This window comes from Pezoporus wallicus, unplaced genomic scaffold (genome assembly GCF_028554395.1).
Source record: "Pezoporus wallicus isolate ANWC-B61680 ecotype Strahan unplaced genomic scaffold, APGP_CSIRO_Pwel_v1 contig_5601, whole genome shotgun sequence".
NCBI lineage: Eukaryota > Metazoa > Chordata > Aves > Psittaciformes > Psittacidae > Pezoporus > Pezoporus wallicus.
Window position 1 is genome coordinate 73,957 of NW_026642944.1, and position 16,133 is coordinate 90,089.

The 16,133-nt window shown below is 36.7% G+C and overlaps 1 protein-coding gene across 2 annotated transcripts in view; it reads right to left on the reverse strand.

Moving 5' to 3' along the window:
* Positions 1–16,133, reverse strand: part of NUP155 (nucleoporin 155) — a 29,201-nt gene that overhangs the window by 4,936 nt on the left and 8,132 nt on the right. The window contains exons 13-32 of one of the 2 annotated variants that reach the window (XM_057433242.1): positions 15,023–15,193; positions 13,797–13,907; positions 12,846–12,940; positions 11,800–11,879; positions 10,382–10,444; positions 9,232–9,294; positions 8,983–9,124; positions 8,283–8,349; positions 7,327–7,445; positions 7,026–7,129; positions 6,242–6,375; positions 4,901–5,092; positions 3,520–3,658; positions 2,723–2,858; positions 2,143–2,296; positions 1,770–1,874; positions 1,480–1,634; positions 1,261–1,390; positions 879–992; positions 297–417 (exon numbers count right to left, since the gene is read on the reverse strand). In XM_057433242.1, coding sequence (XP_057289225.1) covers positions 297–417; positions 879–992; positions 1,261–1,390; positions 1,480–1,634; positions 1,770–1,874; positions 2,143–2,296; positions 2,723–2,858; positions 3,520–3,658; positions 4,901–5,092; positions 6,242–6,375; positions 7,026–7,129; positions 7,327–7,445; positions 8,283–8,349; positions 8,983–9,124; positions 9,232–9,294; positions 10,382–10,444; positions 11,800–11,879; positions 12,846–12,940; positions 13,797–13,907; positions 15,023–15,193 — 2,395 coding nt within the window. The remainder of the gene's footprint in view (positions 1–296; positions 418–878; positions 993–1,260; positions 1,391–1,479; positions 1,635–1,769; positions 1,875–2,142; positions 2,297–2,722; positions 2,859–3,519; positions 3,659–4,900; positions 5,093–6,241; positions 6,376–7,025; positions 7,130–7,326; positions 7,446–8,282; positions 8,350–8,982; positions 9,125–9,231; positions 9,295–10,381; positions 10,445–11,799; positions 11,880–12,845; positions 12,941–13,796; positions 13,908–15,022; positions 15,194–16,133) is intronic. The other variant, XM_057433243.1, reaches the window with a different exon arrangement.

The following is a 16,133-nucleotide window of genomic DNA, read 5'->3' on the forward strand; positions in this document are numbered from 1 at the left end:
TGAAATGACTTAAATGTTACCTGAAATGTGATTCTTCAATCCATACATGCAATATACTCCAACATATGTATAAAAATATTACTTTTCTGTCCTTCAAGCACACAAATAAAAAGCTAGTAACATTAAAGAACTACTAGGTAACTACATTTAACAAATACATTACAGAATAGATCAGAAAAAGACGCATCTAACTTGGACAGCGTATCAGTAACAGCACACAGTCAATCTTAATAGCTTTAATTATACCATTTTCCTACAGCTCTAGATTGTACTACTGCCAGTCCATTAAGACCTACCTTTCTCAACAATTTCTTGCCAGAGAGTTTGTACCAAGATAGGATCAGAATGACCTGCACAATGTATAATTGCAAGCTTACACTCTGAGAGCTTAAAAGGGTCAGCAAATTCTCCATACAGCTGAAAAAAAAATTTAGCAGGTTTACATTGCAAGCAGGATGAAAAGGAAATGAGCTTTTCTTTATTTTGTATGGTAGACATCGGACTAGCAAAGATGCAACTTCAATAACTGTTGTCAAACACTAGATTTTTTTTTTTACTACATTTAGTTTCCTTTCTTAAATACAATCCCCAAACTTATTAGAAGTTCAGTTAATACTGTTAACTTTCTAACAATTTTCCCAAAAAATTAATAAATGTGAGAGACTTATTAAAGAAGATAAACACGTGGAATAAATTAAAGTACTGTAGATTGAAGGAGTATCGAAGTACAGAAAAAGACAAAGTATAAGGTGGCAGACATTCTTATACCAGGAATGCGTTAACTTATTTTTGCTAGTCTGCATATGCTCATCCTCTGCAAAAAAAAACCCTCCCCCCAAAAATGTGATAAGTTGATTTCTAATGCAAATTTTCATTACCCTGGTTATATCCATCAGCTCAGCATCAAGCTGGGAGATAGCTTCTTGCACTGAAGAATGATGGGAATACTGTCGTTGTAATGTTTCTTGTATTTGAAGCTGAATCCTTGCAACCTTGTTTAAAAAGAAAAATACAGTATTTCAAACCCAGATTAAGTTTACAAATACACCCAGGCTTAATTTTACCTTATTTAATGTAGAAACATTACTGTCTCCTATCAACTGCGTATCAACAGAGTCTCCTATCAACTGCATAACTTTGCCGCATCAGGAGGAAAACACAGAAAACTTTCTACAGAATTGGTAATAAAAACATCATGTGCCAGTAAGTCAACGTGAAATAATGCATTCACGGTATAGCTTAGATTAATAGTTTCCTTACATCCATTTTCTCTTCTAATTCATGTAGGAATTCACCATCTGCAGCTACACAGGACATAGCAGTGGAACTTTTGGCACTCAAAATGGCACGTGCAATGTATTCAAGACGCTGCTGAAGTGAAATTTCTGTGCTGCAAAACAAATATTCAAAATATTAGTTTATTTCCTCCCCCACCCCCAATTACCACAGTATATGCAATAAGTCTCATATAATCCATACCTATGCAGGTCAGCCAACTTAGCCAAGATTCTGGCTGCATTATTAAAATTTCTGTTCTTTTCAAAGTATCTCCACAGTAAATCCATGTAACGGACTTTGTTTTGGTCAAGTTTGGCCATCCGCACAAGGTAGGGCTCCAAAAAGGGGGCAGTAACCTGCAGAAGTTGTAAAGATAATATTTATATTCTTGCTCTCTTCTCTTTTTTAAAGCATCAGCATTATTACAATTTACTCTTCCAGTTCAGTGGAACCTTCTGACAAATAAATTAATTGTAAAGAGATGAGCTCACCTGTAATAATTTGTCTGTCAAGTCAACTTGTATCAACCAGTTGTAAAGTGCAGTACTGAAGAGTTCATCTGTGGAACGCTGAGCCAGCTTTAGCATTTGTTCAAACTAAGGGAAGAAAATGCCAAAGCTGTTATTCCAAAGTGGTTAATTACATCAAGCACTGAATAATGTATGTGACAATACTTAAGTTCACATTATTTGCATGTCATCATTTCTGTGAACACTCAGTACATAAAGCTGCCAATTCATGGCAAAGCTGGACTTGTATCTACTTTGCTAAACTACTCCGTATTGTTTTTTTTTAATAATAAATTCTACACCCCTTCAAATAACACTTTTTTATGGAGGGCAGTAGTAATTTTGAGTTTCTTACATGGTGCCCTGCTTCTTCATTGCTTAGCATATTGGGGTCAGATGACAGCACTGGAGGTCCTGGCTTTTTGGGTACGCTGGGAGACTGAGGAGCAGCTTTACTTTGATTCACTAACTCTTGAAGGGTGTCAGTGATACACTTGTAGCTGTTCAATCTGTGAGCAGAGCAGAAGAAAATACAAGCCTTCCAATTGCCATTGCAATTATCTATAAAATACTCTTCTCAAATATTATTATTTTATGCCTTCCAAACACAATTTCTGAAATCTCAAAAGGTCACAAATTATTGTCAGCTAGTTGCTGCAATCTAGTTTGTTCTCAACCATGTCTCAAACAAGTATTTCTGTAATGTTCTGATCACAGCATTTTCTGCATCTGTTAGTTTACCCTCTGTTTCCTATTAATGGTACCATATTAACAATAATCAAGAAGAGCATGCTGGGCAAAACCATGTTTATTGTGTCTCACATTATAAAAGGTTTTGTTTGTCATTACTGTGCGTACCTTCCCCAAGGTACTTTTTCTATCAGTTGGGAAAAAAGCACCTCATATAATGGCAGTAAAGTATCCTGAATACTTGCCTCTCTTGAAAAGCTTGAAGTCCAACAATATCCTCTTCTGGTTCTCCATTTTTATAGAAATGAAGGCCAAGACCTTGGGGATCCTTCTTCTCAGCAGCTGTGAGAGAAAGCTCCACTACTCCCTCATAGAAACGCACTAGGGAAAACAGAAAAAAAAACAAAACAATATCACCATTAGCTATGAAACCTATGACAAAATGGTGACATCAAACACTTCCCATTTTAGCAAGCAAGAACATATAAACCCTATTCACTTGAGTCTGTATCATATAGAAGTTTACACCTGTACCTAACCTGTGGGATTCTGTGCAAGTTTGAAGTTACGTATTTGTAGAGGCTAAAATCTTGACTGTTACAGTACTTATATCCATATCTAAATCATGCACTAGCTTCTAATGCATAAAACAGGATTCTGAACCATCTTTCAAACAGCATATTTGGTATGAAACCTTATCTGCAAAATAGTCATTTAACTCCTGCTTACATACAGCCCAACAATTTTCCAAAAAATATTTTCACCACATATATATGAAATAAAAAAAATGGGACAGTGCAATATGAAATAAGTGGGAGAGAATATTTTTACACAGAAGTGTTTTTCTGGTTGGTTGGTGAAATCTAGAAAGGCTTTAAACACAGATAACAAATACTAATTGCAAGTGTTATTAAAAACTATTTATGGTAAAACACTATAAAATGAGTTGAAAGTTGGTAAACAAATCAAACAAAAAATAAGATGACCCAAAAGGATACTACAGATAGTATTTGCCAGAACATGACCAGTGATTTCCTCTTACCTTGCCTATACTGTGCACAAACATTAGCAAGGTCTACTTGATTGCTGATTTTCTGGTACTCTTTCAGTGACTCTCTTAGCATCTTCTCTTTCTCCATTCTGCTTTGAGCCTGTCGAGAGCGCTGAAGCAGTTCATTTGCCTAAAGTCAGGTAATGGGAAAATGGAAATTATTCACATGAACAAAACACAGATACTGTTAACAAGTGGTTACCATACCAAACTTCAAAGCTGAAACAATAGAGAATACATCCTCTCAAAAACACTCCATCATCACTTGGTAACATTAAATTTCCAGCAGAAAGGACTCAAGAACAGCAGTAGAAAGAAGGGCTTAAGACTTAACCAAGTGGTTCCCCATTCTCCCCTCACCAGTTAGTTTTTCAAATTTATTTGAAAAGCTTCTAAGACTGCAGTTCTTTAGCACAGCTATCTTTTGATAAAATTGAAAAGCTCAGTATGAGCTGGCAGTGTGCCATCCATGTCCAGAACTGCATCAAAAGGAGTACGACCAGTAGGTCGAAGGAGGTGATCCTACTCCTCTGCTCTGGTGAGACCTACGTGCAGCACTGAATTCTAGGGGCAACAACACATGAGGGATGTGGACATGTTGGAGTGAGTCCACAAAGATGCTCTGAGGGCTGGAGCACCTCTCCTTTGAGGACAGGCTGAGAGAATTGAGGTTGTTCAGCCTGAAGAGGAGAAGGCTCAGAGGAGACCTTAGAGCAGCCTTCCAGTACCTGAAGGGGCCTGTAAGAAAACTGGAAAGGTCATGTAGGGATAGGACAAGGGGGAATGGCTTCAATAAGGTGTAAGAGTGGAGATTTAGATTAGATGTTAGGAAGAAGTTCTTTACTGTGAGGGTGGTTAGACATTGGCACAAGGTTGCCCAGAGAAGTTATGGCCGAAACTTCTGTCTCTGGAAGTATTCAAGGTGAGGCTGAACAGGGCTTTGAGCAAACTGGTCGAGTGGAAGGTGACCCTGCTCATGGCAGGGAGCTTACAACAAGGTGATCTTTAAGATCCCTTCCAACTCAAACAGTTCTCTGATTCTGTGAAATTCCATGAGATCAGGAAACAGACAGAAAACGAGACTATGCTGAGGAAAGCCTGGATGACATCAGGACGACAGTTTTATTAGACATAACACTTGAGATAAAGACCCTATGAACACTACAAATAACTGCAAATGCTTTAAACCAGAGTTCACATAATTTTCAGCATTAATCAACTACAAGACACAAATATGCACACAACCTGCCTTCCTTAGTTCTTGTGCTCCTGAAACTACTTGAGCATAACTGTTTACTAGCTCCCCAAGTCATCTCATTTGAACATGTTCTAAAGTATGGTTTGGTGCTGTCAAATCTGGAAGCGCGCTTACCTTGGAACACACAGCATCATCAGTGCTATAAAGAAGAGGACAGATATCTTGCAAATGGGCAATGATGCCATCCACAGCAGCATTATCTCTGATGTAGCAGTTTACAAGAGAAGCAATCAGTGCTCCAGTCAACTCCCTGTCTCTAATTACCAAGTCTTTAAAAGCAGTAATCTTTAGATGTTCTTGAAGTTCCTGAAGATAGACAGAATTTCATTAGTTTACCAAAGCTTTTACTTTATTCTGTTTAGAAACATCACCATGTGGCAGCAAAATTGTTTTCCAGTGAATAGAAACGCCAATGTGCACAGCACAAAAATGATTTAAATAAATTATTTTAAATGCACATTAAATATCAAAATGGAAATAATAAAGCAAGCCCTATCAGTGAGGGGGGACTCTGGGATGCCAAAGGACAGCAAGAACTTCTCTCAGCAGACCCATCTTCCCTATGTACCATTTTCAGTTATCTGTACGAATGAAATTAGCAGTCCCCCTTACTTCACAGGGCACTGTCAGAATGCACACCCTATAAAATGAGTGTATCACAGATTTTAATAATTTGTGTACTGTCATAGGTGAAAATACAGATACATAAAAAGGAGGAATCTTAAGAGTTTGAAGTCTGTGCTCTTTATGTTTTTTATATTAAATTACATTGATTTTTCTTTTTGTCTTATTAGGAATATTTGCTTACATAGAATTGCCAGTAGTGGCTGTGTAGTGTCTATGGATGTTCACTAGAATCGAGAAAATACTATTACAAAAATATTACAAAAGCTCTGAAACTACTGGTGATAGAAGAAAAGACTGCATGGTACTGTGCTACCAGCTGGGCTTAAACCATGACACCTGTTCTAGGTGACCTTGCTTTGAGCAGAGGGGGACACATCATCTCCAGAGGTCCCTTCCAGCCTCAGCTGTTATGAGATACATTCTAGACCCTTACTTACACAGAAGTGCAAGGGTTTCAACAGTAGTTGAAGGGTTATCAACAGTAAGGAAAAAGGTGAATTCCTCTCGGCTGACAACACTGGTCTATAAATTTTAGCACAATTTGCACGTTGTGCACAACACAGTGATTATAAAACCATACTCATTATCAACTGTCAACAGAAGTACAATAAAATCTATGGTGACACTTCATAATTTGGTGATGAGGTCAATACTTCAAGTCAGTCTCTTAAAAATAAACATAACCCAAGTAAAAATCTGTATGTAGTTTAAAATTAATTATACATTTCCCAATGAATTAAAGTAATACTTCTTTGGGAATATTTAGGTATCAGAAGAAAGTCAGATGTCATATACAAACAAATTGAAACTGTATGATTCAGCTCGTACCTTCTGAAGCTCACCTACTACAACACTGAACTGGTGCTCACACAGCAACTTCCATAAAGCCAATGCCTGGCAGGTTTTGCGAACAAGCTGCTGGATGCCTTGAAGTGAGGTCTTCTCAGTTAGCTGTGCCTCAGCTGGAAAAACAAAGAGATTGTCAATAAGTAACCATTTTATGCATTTTAAAGTAGCATGGAAATTTTTGAGGTTTTACAATAACAATTGCCTTAAATTTCCTTTTTTTTTTTTTCCCTCTGCTGTTCTTGATTAATGCTGTTTAGCTCTCTCTGGAGGAAAGTGCCACATTAAAATTTCCTCAAGACATACAGTATCTGTTAACACTTAAGTGTAGCAAGATGTTTTATATTCACTGACAGAATAGTATGGGCACACTTATTACTTGAGTGAAACAGAATTGCAACAATTCATGTATTTACTTTTGAGTGCTTGCAGTTCAGAAATAAGGCAGCAATGATTATATTGTGTCATTTAGCAATCCAAAAAGGTTTATGGGCTTTGGAATACATAAAAAAGGGGAAAAAAATTAAGCATCTACCAAATTCTCCATAATGACTGATGACTTAACACTTTCACAGCCCCTGCCAAAAAAAAAAAAAAAGCAGAAAACCTTCCCACTATTGAAAGTGAACATTACATTGATTAATGTCAAATTTGTATTGAAAAAAAAACACGTATTTTTACTCAGAGGTTTTAACAAAAAGGGTGAGAAAAGCAACATCCAAATGCACCATTCCCTCATACTTCCTGTTCAGAAGCAACTGCATACCATGGTATTTCCTCTGGAGTTCTTGCTGGAGTTGCTGAGAACTTCCACCATCAGGCCATATAAGACCCAGGAACCTCTGCTGTAGATCAGCTGGTGTGCCAAAACTGCAATTCAAATAAAAAGATGTTACTATGATTAGAAATACTGAATCTTTTAGAGGCGAAGTCTAACACTCATTTTTAGCATCCGAATACTTGAAGCTGGAGACCATATATACACCTTCAACACAGACACTCATGGTATATTCTTTCAAGAGCTGAATATGAAATACCACTGCTAAACATAACACAGTTAATAATACCTTGGGTTTCCAAGGGCTCCTACTGTAGCAAACTGAGAATTTCTATCCAGAAATTCCTGTAAACCTTTTAGTTCCTGTAGTACACATTCGAGCACATGGGATGGAACACTGCTTTCTACCTGCAAAAGAAAACAGACTTCTTTACAGAAAGCATAGTTTCCAAACATTTACAATTTTAAGCTAAAGCCACTAAAAATACAAACAGAGGTTTCAGCAATTAACTAGAAGAATAGTAATACTGCCACTAGAGCACAACATTGTTATACCCCAGTCACTAAGGTGGGGGGACACAGGTGAAGAGGCAATAGTCCACTGAAGGTACACAGTATTCAAGCTGCCACCTTCTTTGCTCTTCTGATACCTAAATAAGCTGTGTTCTACTATACCCAACTCTGAACTGAAACAATGACTGAGCATTGCAGTGTAGGACTGTCAACATCTTCCAGAATCTCCCAGTTACCTTATAACTGGAGGAGGAAAGCTCATGTAGTAGTTAATTTGCATTGCTGAAATTACTCAGCCAGAAAAGATATTGTTATTTTGACATGGACAAAAAGTGAAACACTAAGAGGTTATGTTAGGAAGATGCTAACATTTTTTTTTATACTGTCACGTAACTGCAATGCTTCTGTAACCCATTTAAATTTCAGGCTTTGTCTGGAGGGGGTAAGCATAAACGACAGAAGTACAATCACTGAACATGGAGAAGACTGGCCATTTCCAATTAACAACAAAGATCAAATTACAGACAGGTTTCCTAAAAATTAAATTTAAAATAGTAGCTTAAAAATAATTAAAACCTAAAATTACCTAAAAAAGAGCACAGAACTTAAGAAAACGTTGAAATGACAATTTTTTTTTTTCTCATTGATCTACAGTTGGGAACATAAGTATAACAGGGTTTCAGAGATATACTGTAAGGAACTTTTAAAAATACAAAATTATCTTTTACATACTGCAACAACTTCTCGACTGCCACTTTTGAAAACTCTCTCCACAACTATACTGCCATCCCAAATATTTCTGCAACACAAAAAAAAAGTACTGTGTTAATGATGTGTTAAATGCCAATTAATTTAAGTAAAGTATAACTTCTTCAGAAAGAAATGGTAATTTTTTTACTACAAGGTGTAAAACAAGGATTTAATTTGAATGCCAACAATAAAAGAAGTTATCATTATACATTTCTGAACGGTACAGATCCAGACAATTGAGAAAGTATCAAATATTAAAACTTTAATCATACTTTAAATATAGGCTGGTATTATTCTCTGGACATAATAATGTAGGGAGCATGCAAAAAGATAACTAACATGTGAAGAGCTCTGTTCTTGCTTGGGGTGTTTAGCAACCCAGGACTCAACAGAATCCTCTTTAGTCTCGCTACATTGCACTGATTTGTGCATATACACTCAATTGCTGCATCAACATTTAAGCAAATTTCCTGTCCCAGCTATTCACTGAATGTATTATTAAGACAGCGAAGAAGAGAACATATTATATCAATGGGTACTTCAAACACAACATCAAAATGCACTTTACTGATTTCAAATTTAAATGCTATTAAGATAGGACTCACCACATACAAGCATTAAGGGAAAGAAAAGCTATGGAACAAATTGAGTGACAGAACCGCTTTATACACAAACACCTCACCCTATAATCCGTGCAAAGTATATGCAGATGCCATTGTGCCTTCCAGAAAATACTATCTCAGGGCTCATCATTCCAGCAGCAGGGTGAGACATGGAATTCCCAGAAGGATATATGGGAGTTGACATACTACGAGGTTGTAAACCTAGGGTAAAAGCAGGTATATATCACTCATATGAATGCAAATATGAAAGCCTAGGTTAAAAAAAAAAAAAAAATTTTTTTTCTTCATTTGGCCAGCAAAGTTGTTACCTTGCCCAGGTGTTGTCAGAAAGCTAAGATTAGGACAGGGAGTATCAACAGACAAGGAGGAACCTAAAAGGAGAAAGAAGTAAAGGTAAGTTTGTTTAAAATAACCAATCAAAACTGAACCAAAGTATAACCCATAAAATCCCTGTGCAAGAGCAGCAAAAGTGTTAAATCAAGTACTTTAAAGTTAGAACTATTCCAACAGGGCTTTTTTACAGTTAAGTACCAGACTGCACTCACTTTGTCAACCCAGTACTCCGTAAGTGAACCAAATGGATATGCTTCCTTCAAGAGCAGTTATTAAAGCATTTTTTTTTTCTCTCCCAACATTCACATTTTATTGCACACCATCTGTTTCCTGCAGTCAATACAGTACTGTCCATATACTACTTCTTGTTCAGTACATTCTGACTGTTCCCATTCCTGATATGGGCACATATTCTCAAAGCACTCACTTTCAGTCATTTAGATCTTTCCAAAAGAGTATGAATTTTACCGTGAAAGCACTCAGCTCAAAGAAACTGGTATTATTGTTCTTAATTGTTACATAGGGCAGTTGAACAAATACCACAGCAACACTGTTAACTTAGAATATTCAGTTTGAGACTGTCCACAGATTCAGCTGAAGTGAATAGTCAACCCTTCTGTAAATGAAGTCTGAATACCTAACTTAAAACCCAAAAATATCAGGATCACATGTGGTCATCTACAGAAACATTGGTGTACTACCAGCACATAGGATGATACACAATAAAAGGGCAAGAAAAGCATCTCTGGACGTCTGGCTTTCATCATTGAATCTGTCTCTCTTGCCTTAGTCACTGCAGTTCTCTCAACCTGGCAACACATAACTGCATGAAGGATAACAAAGTCCTTCCCTAAACATGCAAATACATTCTCAGAGCACATTCTCCTGTGTGCCAAACCATCAACTTGCAGAAAAGCAGCATGCGAATGCACAGCTAGACTTTCAACAGTGAGAACAAGAGGGAACCAAGTTAAAGGTGCCTGGCTTTTTAATGCTAACATTATTGTAATGTAGTATCACATGCAAAACTTCAAGGTGTTTTAATCAATTCCTGTCAGTGCTGTCTGACCCACCACACAGGACACCACAATATCCGAATCTTAATTTCACATGACTGTTCTCTACCCTTTGAGCAAACAGAGTAAGGAGTTGCAGAAGAATGGTGCCATCTTCCATGTGGAGCTGACACTGAAGCGAAATGGAAAAATGTGGTTTGATACTTAATTTCAAAAGGCATGTGTAACAGCAAATGATAAAAATAATTCAAACATTTAGACTTGGGAAAAATACATTTACTTATAAAAGGAGTCACTATGTTGATTACAGAGCTTCTTATAACTTCCCTCAGACATTACTTTCATTCTCATTCTGCTTCTAGCACCTGCTCTTCCCATAGCTGCTGTCCTCTCCAAATCATTTCATTTTACATTCTTATGCCCTGCCTCAGCTCCTGCCCATATTGCTACTGTTCCACAATATCAGGCTTGGAAAGTGATGCCACTGATGCATTAAAAATAGCCACTCCCTCTGGTGTTTTAATACTAGCTAAGCATTCTGAAAAAAACAAAACAAAACCAAAACTCCAACAAAAAAAAACAAACCAAAAAACAAACAAAAAAACCCCACCAAAACCGGGTCAACTGTTTTTTCAGAACTCCATCCCAGTTCAGCATACCTTGCTCCAGAACTGAGGAATTTGGATATATGTCAAAAATTGATTGAAATAGAATTTATTTTTATTCTAGGCAATCAAGTTTTTTCCCCAAGTCTGATGTGTAAAATGGAATGCTACGTATCAAGTAAGGGTTAAGAGCTTGGAAATCAATGAGATCCTGATTGATAAAAAAAAAAAAGCATTAAATTTGGTAATTCAAAATTACAAGTTCCAAATTCATAATTTCTTTTTTAAAAAACCCTTAAGATCTGGAATTGAGTAAATCCTGAATCAATGTAGAAATTTAAATGAACCTGAGTAATACAGAAAGACCTCCACTCCAATCAGCATCAAATTCTGAGGAGAAACAGCAGACCTTCATCTGTAGGTAGCACTGACAACTCAAGCAGATACCAAACGCTGAAGCTTTTACAGAAAGAAATCACTCCAAATGAGTAACCCATTTCTTGACCAAAACTTTTGTTTTCCTGTCATAAGCAGTATTTGCAGAGGTATGACAATGACACTGTCAGAAGATACACTGTTACAGCCACAGAACAATCTTTGTAAAGTTTGAACTTTTTGAACTTCATTGATGAATTGATCTTTGGCTGATGAAGTGCCTCTGGCAGCAACAAATGCATACCTTCTTCACATAATCTTAACAGATTAAATGCAACATTCAGACGTATTTTGAGATCACATCACCCTATCGCCGACGCCAAAAATCAGCCAAGAGAAATTGAAAAAGGCCATGTAGTAGACAATAAGTGGAAAATTAAGGACCATTTCAGACAGTAAGAACACAGGTACTTGTGAGGAGACAAAATACAGCATACTTAAGGAGGAAAAAAAACCCTGTCCAAAACACGAAATGGTTGCTACTTACTCATAGGAACAGGAGAACCAGGAACAGGTGCGATGTTGCTTGAAGCTGATGAAAATCTCATTTGTGCTTCTCCACCATACCTAAAGTTTATGTGAAAAGACAAAAATTCCTCACACTTCATACAGACTTCATTTTATTTTCATGTGTTTGAGGATTAATAGTTTTGAGGGTCTTTTAAAATGGGGAATAAAAACCCATTAGCATAACATTTCAGAAATATTCTGTGTGATACTTTTGTCAGAAGAATATAATTTCTATTCACCTCTCTCCAACAGTGCTACATGCACACTTTGTAGTATCTTTCCTTGCTAACACCCATCTTTCTAGAGTTACCCACATTTTCCCTCAGATAACAAAGAGCAAATTTTCGCAGCCTACTGAGAACAGATGACTGGATATAACAAAGGCACAAGTTCTGCAAAAGAACAAGCAAGCTTTTGTGAACACAACATTCAAACTCTTGCGCAAGCATATAGTCAAAGCTGTACATTTTATCATCACTCTCAACAGCTGTTTCTTACCAAAACCCTCTTTTCCTCCAGACTACATGCCCTGTGAGGACAGCCAAGATACCCACAATATACCAAGTTGTTTAAGGCAGCTAATTAAAATACATATGTCTGCATCATACCTAAGATATGCAGTACTTAATATAATAGATTACAAATGAATCCTCCAGAATGGAGACCACTATTTCTTCACTCAGTCTGTAGTCAGTTGATCTCATTAAAGACACTTCTACACATTGCATTTCAATGATCAGAGGTACTGTGAAGTATAGATAACTGCAGTTCAAACAGATTAAACATTTTCAGTAGCCTCCTCTACATGTGGAATGCAAGTATCCAAGAGGAGTATTAAGCAGAAATCATTATAGGAAGCTTCCTTTGTTTATGAGCCCTAAGTTAGCACAAAAGCGTATGCTACCAGGTTTAGCAAGTCTATGCTTATTTTGAAACACTGCTGCCTCAGGCAGTTTGTTAAAAAGCCCGTACAATTACTTAGTGGGTACAATATTCAGAACAACCCCCAGAATTGAAACTTACCTGAAGAAAGCTCGAGTGGCCCAGGCAGATACTTCTCTATCACAGGCAGCATTAGAGCATGCCAAGATAAGGCAAGTGGCACAGGCTTGATCTTCCTAGAGCATATTATATTACTAGCGTAAGAGCTTTTATCAAGTTGGTGAGAAATATATAGGAGTTATGTTGCTCAATAATTAAACAGTAAATACTTTTTGCATCATTTTATTTAGAAGGCAAAGAAATCAGCTCTTCCCAATTAATACAGACAGGAAGTGAATTATAGTGAGGCATGCCATCATAGCAGGTAAGTATCAGTTACACAGCTTTTGAAAACTCAGTATGCCTACTGGTAGGAAACATTCCTTCCCCATGCCTGTCAACTACATATGACTTAAGACTCATGCATTTTCTACATCAACATATATTAAGAAAACAACTATACAAATAATGGATTGTATATTCTAATGGCATGTTAAAATATCACTAAGTATATCCTATCAAAGTACAAGAGAGTAGATTACAGTGAACATTCACTACAAATACTAACCAGTACTAGTTAAAACTCTAACCCATGACAGCTTCCTTCCTGCTTATTATTCGCCATAAACAAAAAAAGAAAATCAGATCAATACTACACATCTTACTGGCCTTCAAAATGTAAAAACATCTTGCAGTGGCAGGAATTTAGCCTTTTTAGAAACTCCTCCTCCCCTACTCTTAGATGCATGCTTTTCTGAAACCAAGAACTACATTATACTTCTGCATACAAGACACGGGAATTTTAGGAAAAGTGAATTAGACTTACATTCTTAGCTACCATAAAATGAGAAGTTATTCTTATTATACAATCTTACGTAGACAATACAGGAGAAAAACCTGATACTTTAACCAATGAAGGAAATGTTAACTAGATGTTTATAGCAACAACAAAAAAAAAAGCTAAAGAAAGTGATTAGATTTACATAGATTTACCTGATGCAACTTGAAAAATCTTTCAATCTCTTCTCCATCTCCACCTATATTGCTAACAAGCAGATGGCGCAGCTGATCAACAGGTCTCAGCTTATGAAACATAAAGCTCCCCTAAAAGTAACCCAGAATAAGTCAGAATGAAGCTGTCTTTACTCTGGCCATCCCAACATCCGCTTCCCACAATGCTTATCTTTAGCATTCTGAATTTTCTTTCACAGCAGATCAAAGTATAACATGAGCAGTGCCTAAAGCCCAGTCCCCATTTGTACGCAGAAAATTTTCTAGTGAGTCCAGGGAAGGCTGGAAAAACACTGCAAAGGTTATGAACTTCCATAAATGGAATTAATTTTGAGGTTCTTAGCCTAACATGAAGCATGCAATGTAACACACAGGAAGTATAGACATGACATCAAAGCTGTATATATCTTGCAAATCCTCAAAACTGTCTGGAAAATATGCTTGAAAAACTAAGGATCAAACTCATGGCAAGACTCTAGACTCAATCATCTTGCCTGCATCTATACTAGCAACTGTAGAAGGTCCAATCAGTGCCTTTAACAAAACAGCTGCCTCTAAAAAAAGGCAGATTTAAGTCTAGAAATTACAAGACATTAATGATTAAACTTTTTTTTTTTAAATTTGCCTGTTAGTTAAGATACTTAAATGACCTAAAATATTGCTCAATGTAATCAGAAAGGAGAATCAGGCAAGTTAATATCTTTTTTCTTTTTGTGGGTTTTGTTTTTCAAAAGCCTTTTGAAAAAAAAAAAGCCCAAAACAAAACAAAAACTTTAGGACTTTTTCTATGACAAAGACAAAAATTATTTATTGAAATTCCAACTGCCAACAGTATTACTCAAGCTATTTTTTCTGGGCAGCCAAATGTCTGTTTCAACTTCATATAATCCAGAGCATAACCAAGGTAGTAATAACTTCTCAGATGCAACAGTCTCTGGAGACCAGTAAAACCTATTGATACACTGCACAAAGGGAGCTGGCCCAAAAGCTTTGAATAAATTTAAGTAGAATCATGCAACAGTTAAGGTTGGAAAGGATCTTATGCCTAGTTCCAACCGGTTTCAGCAGTCTTCTTCCTTAATTCTTTTTATGTTCAGAATATAATCCTTAAAACATATTCAAAATGAATAACCATTTACAGGTTTAAGTCAGACTTCCAACTTCGTATTTCCTTTACTGATTCCCTATATTAGAAAATTAATACTCACCTGAGCTGAAAGCAGAACAAACTTCTTAGATGGCAGCATGTGTTGCTGCACAACTACAGGTGAATCAGTTATTGGAATAATGTCTTTATTTAGTGGTGTTACTATCTTCTGAGCTTTAAATTCATCAATAGCAGAAAGAGCCCAAGAATGTCCATCAACACGGGTGGTCATCTGAACAACAGATATATTATCAAAAGTTTGGTAGCAGACATAGATTTTGTACATCCATGGTGATGTTTTACTATTTGAATTTACTCAGAATAGAAACTACTCTTGACATGAGGAAACCCAAAGAAAATAAGCAATTGCCTTGGTAAAAAGAGAGGGGTAAGCTTTTGCAGGAAAGGGATTTGGACTAATTATAAAACTCTTTTGTAAGTTACTCCTAACAGCCAATAAAAACTTGACCTTGAAACTTAACTTGCACATTCTCTCCTGACCTTGAAACTTAATTTGCACATTCTCTCCTGACCTTGAAACTTAACTTGCACATTCTCTCCTGACCTTGAAACTTAATTTGCACATTCTCTCCTGACCTTGAAACTTAACTTGCACATTCTCTCCTGACCTTGAAACTTAACTTGCATATTCTCTCCTGACCTTGAAACTTAACTTGCACATTCTCCCCATTCACTCCATCACTGCTCCTCCCATAATACTTTTTTTGACACTACTCCTTTACTTCAGCACAAGACTTCAAGCTTCCTTCAGAGCTGCAGTACATGAAATGTTCTCCCTGAACTGATGTAGAGGGCAACTACCCAGCTTCAGCCACCTCTTACAAACCTACTAATGTAACAATTGGGAAAAACAGAAGGGGGAGGGGGAATAAATAAATAAATTAAAACCCCCAAAATCTGTCTGAAATTTAACAAAGATGTAGCGTATTAGTTTAAATAAAGAAACCCGAAGTCTCTACCACCTACATTTTAAACAATTTCTGCCAAATTTTATAATGAGCAAACACCACTATGGACTGTGATCCGTGTCTTCCCGAGCTTGAACAAAATACGCAGCATATTACAGATAACAGTACTTTCAAATATATTAATTAGAAGTCTTAGAAGTCAAGGCAGTTACTTTTGATACACAGCTTGCTTGCATAAAGCTA